The sequence below is a fragment of the Clupea harengus genome, chromosome 13, assembly GCF_900700415.2.
Source record: "Clupea harengus chromosome 13, Ch_v2.0.2, whole genome shotgun sequence".
Classification (NCBI taxonomy): Eukaryota; Metazoa; Chordata; class Actinopteri; order Clupeiformes; family Clupeidae; genus Clupea; species Clupea harengus.
In genome coordinates, this window is record NC_045164.1 from 21,183,435 (window position 1) to 21,195,199 (window position 11,765).

Genomic DNA, 11,765 nt, shown 5'->3' on the forward strand with positions numbered 1-11,765 from the left:
AACTGTGAGTGATACAATTTAAAAGAATATGGAAATTAAAGCTCACTTGATAGTGTGTAACTTGGATTTGGTTTTCTAAGAGTATGTCTGTGTGTGTGTGTGTGTGTGAGAGTGTGTGTGAGTGTGTGTGTGTTTAATATATGTTTCTATACTTAGCATGCCTATTAAACTCTCTCTCCACCTTTTCAGTCCTAGCGCATGTAGGGATCATCGGATCATTGTCATATAATTACAGCTGAAAATGTCTGGAGGTTGAGTTCCCCGCAGCGCTGAATTTAGCCACACATAGCCTCTCGTAGTCATCTCCAGACTGTTACCTGTGAGAGAGGAAACAACACAGGTGAGCCTGAGCCGGTGCATGCAGGCAGAGGGTGTTGTGCTGCTGATACAGGGTCTGTCACAGACATTATAAAAATGCTGATGTCTAGCGGTTCTCTGCTGATAGTGCAGTGGGCCGTTGTGCATTGATTGGCTCCAGACTGGTATGAATTCAGAGCAGGGCCACTCCTTCCTGGCCATGCCGGCGTGCATGTGATGAATATAAACTATCTGGTCCTGTTTCAGCCATGATGCTGGCGCTTGCATGGCCTTACATTCTGCAGGAACTGCAATATGTGTCGGCATGGAGAAGCCCACCTCCCTTTCATCTCAGAAACACACACACACACACACACACACACAAATAAGGCTGCCATTCATGCTATTTTATTCAGTAGCATGACTGGGGGTGAAGGTGCCATTTTGACTGAGCTAATGTTTAAAAGTAATTTTATGAATGGGGATCACAGAGTGGAGACTACAGTCCCCTGTACCACATTGTTTCTAGACCATGTCCTTAACTCACGACTAATTTACTGTGCATAATTAAAATCCTAATTTGAATATGATTTTACATGCATATTATGAGGATTATTACATTGCTGTAAGTAGGCTACTTCCTTTTTAAAGAAATGTATTTGACAAGTTCCGCTTAAAAGGCATTCATTGTGTAAATTGCTCCATGAGGGGGGGGGGGGGGGGGGGGGGGCGGCATATTTGTAGGCGATATTTGCATCATTAGTAACACATGTCTAGTTGGTCACACTTAAAAAGGTTTGGCTTGTATATATAGGCCTACCCGTTTCCAGCAGTGTTAATTATCTTATGTTTGCCTTAGATCAATATCAGTGGCGCCCAGGGCTGTAGGCTATGCCTCGCTTTGGTGCTTGATACGTACACAAATCATTGCCTGTAGCAGCGCTTTCAATCTAAAATTCTTGTAGCCTATGTATTACTGCATATTGTGTGCGCCATTATAAAAGCTATTTCGGTAATCCATAAACCGCAAGAACACCCATTCCCCCCGCCCCTCTTCCCTATAAATGATCCATAACAGGCGAATAAAACCACTGACTGATTCGGGGCTGCTTTGTAGCTAAGCCCACTTTGAAATTAAATTGCCCTCACAAATCGTGCATGCTCTATGCTCTGCGGCAGCTACAGCAAACGTTAAACTAATGTATAAGCCAATTTACATCATTCATCCTCGATGCAACACTGCACGACAGTTAATTGTAAACAATGAAGAGAACATGGAACAGAAAGACAGTCAAGCCTTTATCGTAACCTCGCGCAACTATTGTCAATTTGTCTTTACATTATTTGAAAATATTACGTTTCATTGATTGATTCAACTTCAAAATACCAACCTGCGGCGTATTGTCGAACAAAGGGGCATATTTGGTCATTGTGTTAATAATAGAGTTCTCTTTAAAACATATGTGGAATTCTGATTCATAGTTGGCTCAAGATATGCGGAACATAATCTACGCTCCCCAATCACTGCAGGAAATGTTCTCTCTAGTCAACATAAAGACGGCCTTTACACAGGTCCTGGAAGGGAGATATACTGTATTAAAACACGCTCAAGTAACCTACAGCAGCCTACCCAGAAAACAGAGTGTCATGTCTTGCCTTGCATTGCCAAGAGTGTATTTGTCAAAACAGGCAGTTCCACAAGGATGCACATTTGTTATTTCGAGCGCATATCAATGGATCACTCCAAATTAAATAATAGACTTGTCGCTCGTAGGTTTACGACCAATTCAGTGACAAGGCACATTCCTTGAGTTTTGCAAGGTTCGCAGCGCAATTACATAACTGGCCAGCGTTTCATGTGGAGTCAGCAGGGAAGCGTGTGCAATATTGAACAAGGAAATATTTTGTGCATGCAGGACCTTCGGAAATCCATTCAAGCCAACAAGTTTGGAGAGAATGTTGAGTTTAATCAATTCAGAGCGTCGAGATGGAGACCGACTCACTCAAGGTAATGCCACAAAATAAAGGATACTTTTAATTAGCGTTTCATGTGGTAGGAGAGGGTCTATCACTCAGTAAGGCGTGAATTCAAATGACAGCCTAAATGTAAAATCATTTTCTATCTAGGAATTATCAATCTTTTACATTTGTGATTTTGCTGTGTAGCTATAAATCACTTCATCAGTGTTCTTCATATGCGTTTCGATGGGTGGAATTTCTCAAATCACAGTCTATAGACAAAAACCTAATATTCAACCTCAATCTTTGAAAATAGCCATGCATGATATAGTTGTGATACTGTTGTGAAATTATAATATTTTTTCTTTTTAACCAACTAATACATTTGTTTACTCCCTCTCCCCCTCATCCAACAGTGGGTAGGCTCACCTTGTGGTTTGCACGGACCGTACATTTTCTACAAGGCTTTTAAATTTCATCGGGACGGAAAAGCGCGGATCTTGTCCCTGGGTGACTTTTTCCTTGTCAGATGCACACCGGAGGACCCGATTTGCATAGCGGAGCTTCAGCTACTGTGGGAAGAGCGGACCACTAAACAACTCTTGTCCAGCTCTAAACTTTATTTTCTGCCTGAGGACACTCCATCGGGACGGACGGTCAACCACGGCGAGGTGACTATAATTGTCTTTTTAAACAGCCGCTGTATTGTTATTTTGCCTTGTGACAGTTGCCGCAGTGTTGGTAACTAATGTTTGTCGGAGATAAGGGTGAAGGTGATTGCGACAAAATAGCAGCTGTGACCCTCAATGTGTCTAGTTAGCCACACTGTGCATGCATTGTTGTCTTGTTACTGTCTATATCCGTAAAGTCTTTGATGATCCATAAATGTTTTTTCTTTCTTGTTGATTAAGTCTGTTCGTACGTGCTGTGCGCGCGCGTGTGTGCATTCGGAAGTGTGTCATTGTTGAGGCTTGCCTTTACGACCGCTTGTCTCCCGCCTGACCTGATAGCCCAGAGGACGGAAATAACACGTCAAATGCCAGCAAGCTATGAGATTGCATACAGTGATAGCAACATGACAGCCAACTGTCTGACAGAGGTGGTCATTTGCACATCTACACCTTCGTGTATTTAGCATTTGGCGGCAACAAACAGGAAACCTTCGGTTTACATAATTTTCAGGTTGTAGTTCGATATTAGTTAACGAGGGTTTGAACAGATGATCGATTGATGGCCTGTCCTGGTCTCAGCGACACTGATATTGGTGTGCTATTGTATGTCTTATAAACCTATGTGTGTATATGTCGTAGAACCTTATCTTACACACATAGCCTATATCCTATCTATAAATATCTGTAAGTATTTGTGTACGTCAGCACGCATAGATTCCTCTATAGATGTTTAACTGTTGGATTTTGGATTTTCATGGCTATGAACGACTATTTTTGGCCCTTACTTTCCGTCTTGCACACTCATCAAGGACAGATTGTGCGTGCCTGATGTTGCTATGAAGTCGTACCAAAAGGGGAAACCGCTTGGAAAAGATCTGTGTAAACGGATACAGCAGCTCGCTTGCGTTATTCTGTTAAAGGGCGTTTTATTTTCCAACTCCGTTCCCGTCATCTTATTTTACGCCGAGTTGCCCGAGTTTATGCGTCGTCGGTCAGCTATGTAAAGTATGTCACACAGAAAGTTAAACAGTCCCGCCCCCATCCTTCATCCTCCCTTGTCCACAACTCCATACTAGTTGATCTGGCTTTAGCAGAACGTCAGCTGTTGACAGATCTAAGGAAACAGATTAAAATCTGTCCCCTGCATTGCATCGATTAACTGATATGAATTCCCCTGGAGTAATTTAAATGCAAATAAGATGATGATATGAGTTGAATTATTTCGGGAACTCAATACATACTTTCCTGTGGTTAGGAGCAAGAAGTCAGTCAAATGCCACGAATATCCTGAAGCGCTCTGGTGTTTCAAACGGCATATAGTTATTTGCATATCATTCATCATAATGACTGAAGCATGTTAGTACATAGCCCAATTTCTGTTGCATTGAGTTTTGTCAGAACAGCCTACAGAGTGGAATGGATTTTAAAGGCAGGGCTGGGCCGATGTGGCTGGTAGTTTTCCAGTTGTGATTAATCATTGAACTCTGGATACTTTATGACTCAAGAGTAAACTGTAACATTACCCTCAAACTAGGCTGTTAGCATATACCTGGATAAGGCGTGTGTTTAGGCCCATGTGTGTACATATGCACACATGTCAGCCTGAAAAGACAGATTTCTTTGCCTGTTGTGACACAAGTGTAGTTCCCTTGAGCTGGTTAATTTATTCAGTGTTTAACTTCTCCTGTCTCCAGACTTATTACCCACTGACAGAGACGAAGCCTTGAATCTCACTGAGAAATGAGCACTGCTGAGGGCATCGTTTTTGCAGCCCTTTTTTTTCCTCTCTCTGCGTAGGTTGCTGGAAACCTGTTTTCTGCTAATAAAGTCAACACAGCAAGCTCTTGCATTGTGCAGCTAATTGCTTAGACATGCTGTATTTGATGACCCAGTTTCTTCACAAATTGGCTTTCTCTCTGGGAATCTCATGAGCTGAACACTGAACACCATGTAATCCCTTCCTATAGTGTAGTGGTTCCCACACCTTTCATGACAGGCCCCCCTTTGACAACGAAAAATACATTGAGCCCCTTCCCCCCCTTTGCAGCATGGTGTTAAGATTGAGACTCTCATATAGCCTATGATCTGCTTTTAATAATAAAAACAGATGTCCATCAGCTGTTGCATAGCTTTTCTAAAACATTGTTTCTACATTTGAACAGCTAACATTTTCAGTTTAATTTCATCAATAAGTTGAACACTGAATAAAGAAACAGATGTCAATCAGCTGTTGCATAGCTTTTCTTAAACATGGTTTCTACATTTGAACAGCTAACAGTTTCAGTTTAATTTCATCAGTCAGTTGAACATTGAATAGAAAAACAGATGTCCATCTACATCTACAACAGTTTGAATATTTTCAATTCTTTAATCAATCAATTCAACTTATGTTCTACATGTATTTGATCATAACTCTTGATTTTAAAATGGATGAAATCTGGCTGGATCAAATATGGTTTTATGATTAGCTATATATTGTCCCATACTGTGGATCGGTTTGTGTTAGACACATTTCTGTTGTATGTAATTAATAATTAGGCTGGCTATCCCCTCTAACATGTAGGCTAAACAGTAGGCCCTGACTATATCATATAAGTACAAATTAGGCTATAAACTCATCACCAAATAGGTTAGTCACAGGCTACTATGCTGTAAGAGCACTGCCACACTTAATTTGACCAGTAGTTGGTTGGTTATGGCTCTCGTTTTTTTTTCCGCCCTCAATCCACGCCTTCCTTGCTGTAAGTCCACACCCCACCTCCCCCCTTGGGAACCACTGCACATATAGCTGCCAGGCATCAGCGCTCAGGAGGAATTTAGGGCTGGAAATATCAGGATCATATTGGCTGGCGGGGTGAGATCCTGTCTTGTGCGGAATCAGGACGTTACAGATGTAGCAGCCAGTAGTTTATTACATCATATATTTTCCATCCCTGTTCAGCCTGTTCTTGTTTCTCTTTCTCTCTCTGTGAAAACAAGTCCTGACCTTGCTCCTCGCTCCTCGCTCCTCTCTCCCATGGCATAACTCCAGAGTACTGCTGCTCTTGGCTGTTGCCCATGCCCTATATAGGAATCTCATAATGTGTTTACATATTTATCAGTTTATTTAGCTGCGCCAAAGGCTTTGCTCCAGAGATAGCAAAAGAGAGAGATACTGTAGATAGATAGATAGATAGATAGATAGAGAGAGAGATAGAGTGTGTGTGTGTGTGTGTGTGTGTGTGTGTGTGTGTGTGTGTGTGTGTGTGTGTGTGTGTGTGTGTGTGTGTGTGTGTGAGAGTGTGTGTGTGTGAGTGAGTGTGTGTGAGTATATGTGAGTGTGTGAGAGAGAGAGAAATTAGATGTGAGCAGCAGGCTTTAACCCCTTATGATTAACCCAAATGCCGTCCCAGATTAAATGTGGACCTTTTTCTCCTGTTAACACTGTATGTGTTGTTGGGCATGAATGGTCCTTACGAAGAATGAATGTAAATGATTAACAGATTCAGGGTAGCTGTCCTATTATAATTCCACCAAACACTCCTGTGTTGTTTTCTCTATTGGGTTCTCAGAACACCCTTTGCGGTAGAATGCAAGGGAAGACACGCTGTCCTCCTCTTCAGGAAAGTTTGACTTGAAGAATTAAACAGGGCTGCTGCAGTGAATAATGGTGAATAATAGTGAATAATGGTGTTTTACATGTCCTAATCCATGTGTCCTATAATCCTTTCCTTGATGCAGAGAAAATAAATAAATATGGCATACTGGGAGACTGCAAGTCTGAAGGGGTAAACCAATAGACAGTTTCTTTTGCCAGAGTTAAGCATCTGCAACAGCAAGGGAATAACTTCTTTTGACCTGGAAACAGTACTCAGCCCTTTGATGTTCACAGCCAATAGGCACAGCATATAGAGTTCCAGGAAGACGTATTATGTTTGACGTTTGGAATTTCTGGCATGCATGAGAAACAATGATGCTAACATGAATATGGCTCTCGTTAGCCCCTAATCTGTTCTTCCTCTAATACAGACACATGACCTTAATATTCAAGAAGTGAAATATTACACGTATATTTTAAGGTAGAGAGACTGAAGCATTCAAGCAAGTGAATGAAGGTTGTTTTTTTGGAAACAGCATTTACCCTTTTGTTGATGCGAGTTGGTAGTTGCAGTATGTAGAATGTGGACTGTAGAATGTGGAATGTAGAACGTGGGCTCTGGTGTTTGGACTTGTGTTTCACCTTGCAACGCATCAGATCCTAGAACAGTGTCCAGCTTCGGGAGCACCAGAGCTGCCAGCCTGTGTGTTTGCTCTCATGTGGATGTAGTGCAGGAATGAGAATCTGTCACAGCTGATAGCAGCGCACAGGCGCTGACAACACATGCTCTCATTTGTTATGCAATCACCAGCTTGGCTGTTGGTGGTAGAGCATGTGTGTGTGTTTGTGTGTGTGTGTGTGTGTGTGTTTGTTTGTTTGTGGGTGAGTGGGTGAGTGTGTGAGTGGGTGAGGGACATTCTTGTTCATGGAATGACATTGTTGGCTCCTTTGATTGGTTGCCTGACAGATCTCTTAACCTCTGACTGGTCCAAAGGTGTACATCCTTTCGCCGGCTCTCACTAAGTCAGTCAGGTCACCCCAAAACAGGCTTAAAGTGCTGACTCTGGCAAGGACGCATCGCCCAGAGGCAGAGGTCCGGTCTTCTCCTGTTACTGCAGGGGGTGAGCACACACGCGTACACACACACACGTGCGCGCGCATACACACAAGCGTACACCCACAACCACACACACGCGCGCATACACACGCGCGTACACACATGCGTACACACACACACACACACACATGCACGTACACATGCGTACACACACACACACACACACACACACACACACACACACACACACACACACACACACACACACACACACACACACACACACACACACACACAGCATCACCCAGAGGCAGAGGTCCACTCTCTTGTTACTGCAGGGGGTGAGCACTGGAGAGAAAGTTAAATACTGCAGCAATGTGAAAGCTACAGCATCAAGCTACAGCATTACACACACGTACACACACGTACACACACACACATGTGCTTTATACATATTGGTTAGGTTGGTTGAGAATCTTGTAGTTTTGTGTTACTAGCAATGCATGTGTAGCTTGCGATGTTTATGCTGAGGATCAGTGGAATAAATGAAAGAAGAGAGAAGAGAAAGAGGATCCAGAGGACTGGTGCTTTGCTCTGCTCTGGGCTCTTGTGAAGTGCACAAGACTTGTGCACACACACACACACACACACACACACACACACACACACACACGCTTATGAAGTGCACATCTGCCCAGCAGATTGCTGCTTCAGCACTGGGAGCCACAGCCATCACTGCCTGGCTAACAAGCCTGCCTCTCTGCCATTTCTCCCCAAAATGGAAACACATTTCTGCCCCCCCCCCACACACACACACACCTGCCTCTCCAGCTCCTCTCCCAGATGAACGTGTCTGCCGGATTCTCGCCAGGGCCAGTTCTGATCAGCAGTCAGCAGCTAGTCAGGAGACAGGAAATTATATGAAATTAAGTCCTCTGGCTTTCTTTTAAAATAAAAACAGAACAAATGTATGATGGTTTTGAAATGTAATCCTCAAATGTTGAGCTCATAAAACAAGGCTTTACTCAATGCAATGATGGGTGTGGTGTGTGTGACTGAGTAGGAAGTGGTGTTAGTGTGAAATGGTGGTGTTTTGGTGTATTCCTATAGGGGGTAGTTGTGTGGATTGATAGGATCCATTACTGCGCCTGGCGGTATGATATAATAATAATATTAATAATAATAATAATGTTTATGGACTTTGGTGTGTGTTTCGCAGTGAGCTATGGACTATGTGATTGTGAAGCACATTGACCCACTGTTTGAAAACTGCTGTACAAATAGAACGAGTTACATTAATATTGTTTTTCTGTGCTATTTACTAGTAGAAAAAGACTGGACCATAGAGAGGGCACTGAGTTTGTGTTTGTGTCTCTGTGCGTCTGTGGTGGTGCTGAGTTTCCCCATATTAGCATGTTGATATGAGTCTGTGCTGAGTTTTCCCATATTAGCATGTTGATATGAGTGTGTGCTGAGCTTCCCGTATTAGCATGTTGATATGAGTGTGTGCTGAGTTTTCCCATATTAGCATGTTGATAATGCTGAAGCCTCTGTCATTTCATGAAAGCTACCCCAGTGACCCAACCCTCCCTCCTCCTCTCCTCACAGGATGAGGTCATCGGCGTGTCAGAGAAAGTCATCCTGCGACTGGAGGACCTGGTGAAATGGACGCTGGGGGATCTTTCGGGATGGGTGCGTGGGATGAGAGCTGTATCCGCGGTGACTGTGGCGACGGGGGTGACGGTGGTGCCCAAGACGGTCGTGCTGAGGGAGCTGGCCACCAATGGGCACAGAGACCCCCACCTGGGCGGCAGTGGGCACAGACCCACGCACACACACCTGGGCGGCAGTGGGCACAGACCCACGCACACACACCTGAGCTCCCGCTTCAGTATCAGCTTCAGGGACGTACTGAGGGAGAAAGCCCAGATAGGTAAGAGGAGTAAGAATACCTCTATGTCTGTGTGTAAAACACACACACACACACACACACACACACACACACACACACACACACACACACACACACACACACACACACACACACACACACTTGTTACTGTCAGTAAGAGAAACATACACACTCTGCTTTTGACTGTAATAGGCATGGGGACACCTCTGTGTATGTTCATAAGAGACACACACACACACACCCACTCACACACACATACACACTCATTCACACACACACTTACACACACACTTTTTCTGTGAGTCTTGCAGCGTTTGATACCATGGTAACATTGAGTATTTGGAGTCTGTCCCCTTCCAAATTGTTCCAAGTTGTTTCTGCTCTCTGCCAAAAGTTGAGTGATTATTTAATGCACTCCTACAGTCAATGGCACTGAGGACTTACATTTTGCTTTTATAATATGACCTGATCGTATCAAGAGCGAGTGAGAGATACATTTAAACTAGGTCTTGGGACTCTGCCACAACATGAAGTTCCAATGGAAGAGGTTCCAAGGCATAAATAAGTAAGAATGAAATAGAGGGAACATTGCTTTGAAGTGCCTAGATGTTTGCATAAGGTACTGTATGATATGTGTCTATGACATAGAGGGTTTGCATATAGTATGATATGTGTATGAGACAGAGGGTTTGCATATAGAATAATATATGTGTATGAGACAGAGGGTTTGCATATAGAATAATATATGTGTATGAGATATGTGTATGAGACAGAGGGTTTGCATATAGAATAATATATGTGTATGAGATATGTGTATGAGACAGAGGGTTTGCATATAGTATGATATGTGTGTATGAGATAGAGGGAAGGTGGCGTCCATGGATAGCATAAGTGCCCACGAGTGTCATTGGATTGTGTGGCTTCATGTCATTGGATTGTGTGGCTTCATGCCATTGGCTGTGTCTTGGTTGGTACATCAGCTAGCATGGGCTCTCTTATTATAGGAGCTGGAAAAGGTGACTGACACACCCTTATGAAAGTGGCTCCCCAATGAGACCATGTTCATTCAGAACATAGAAGAAAAAGAGAAAAACAGGACATTATGCTGAACAAAAATACAGATGCAATATAAATATCTCAAAGATTTTACTGGCTTACCGCTCTACATCTTGTGTTTATGTTTCTGCTCAGTGTGTTTGGAGTTGAGTAATACTGGAACTGAATCCTCTCATGGTTTCACAGGCTTTGGAGACACAGCAGACATTTGAGAGAAGTATTAGCTGACTTGGTTGGGAACATGACAGACCGTGTAGGTCAGTATTACTTAGGGACTGTTAATGAGTTATTAGTGACATGCCTCTGAGGAACACAGTCAGCCCTGCGCTTATGGGAAGCGGAGGGGGGTTATGAAATCGTGGCAATTTGTGTTTTGATTCTGTGAAAATTCAAAAGAATCTGCGTCAGAGTGAGGGTGAATCATGCACAGATTGAGCAACTCTCTGCTGGTGTGCGCACATGCACACACACACACACAGAATCAGATTATCTCTGCAAGGTTGCTTTTGATGACAAGAATGATTCAGATTCATCCTTTACTTGCTCTGAAAATTGTCCCTGAACACAGTGTTGTCAGCAGACCGTTTTAACTGGGAATATTATTGCTCAGTGACAGTGGAAGTTTATGACATGCATTGGAGAGATCATCGGAAGCTGTAAAATAAACCTTACCAAAGAGGTCTATATGAAGTAGTAGACTTTTCAAATAGACCTCACCAAAGAGGATTATTTGAAGTAGTAGACTTTTAAAATAGACCTTAGCAAAGAGATTTATATGAAGTAATAGTTTTAAAATAGACCTTACCAAAGAAGTTTATTTGAGTTTTACTTGAGGAAGTGTGTTAGACGTGTCCTGCGCTGATTCATGGATTTAGGGAACTGATCCACTGTACTTGAAACATTCCCGAGCTACATTAGTTTGAAGTTCAAAAAAAGAAACATGAAGCGCACCAGCAATCATGATCTCTTGCTTTAGTTCTGAGTATATTCAATTCAATTAAGTGATATAGCACCAATAACCGTTGGAATTGTCTCTAGGTACCTTCAGCGTGACCCCCTCGAGATTGTGAACCCAGATTAGGGTAAGGGAAAGAAATTGTCACTTTAGGTGCCCAAAGAGAACAACAAGAAATATGGCCACTTCATCAGTATCGATGACATAGCACAATATGATGAATAGAGAGAGGAAGAGGCGGGAGAGGTTGCCCGGCATGCTGTATGGGAAGTATGGGACTT

The 11,765-nt window shown here is 42.9% G+C and overlaps 1 protein-coding gene across 1 annotated transcript in view; it reads left to right on the forward strand.

The window, feature by feature from the left end:
* Positions 1-1,103: 1,103 nt before the first annotated feature.
* The window catches only part of LOC105897406 (AT-rich interactive domain-containing protein 5B-like), a 42,488-nt gene continuing 31,826 nt past the window's right edge, over positions 1,104-11,765 (forward strand). The window contains exons 1-3 of the mRNA XM_031579038.2: positions 1,104-2,305; positions 2,673-2,927; positions 9,170-9,494. Coding sequence (XP_031434898.2) covers positions 2,285-2,305; positions 2,673-2,927; positions 9,170-9,494 — 601 coding nt within the window. The 5' untranslated portion in view covers positions 1,104-2,284. The remainder of the gene's footprint in view (positions 2,306-2,672; positions 2,928-9,169; positions 9,495-11,765) is intronic.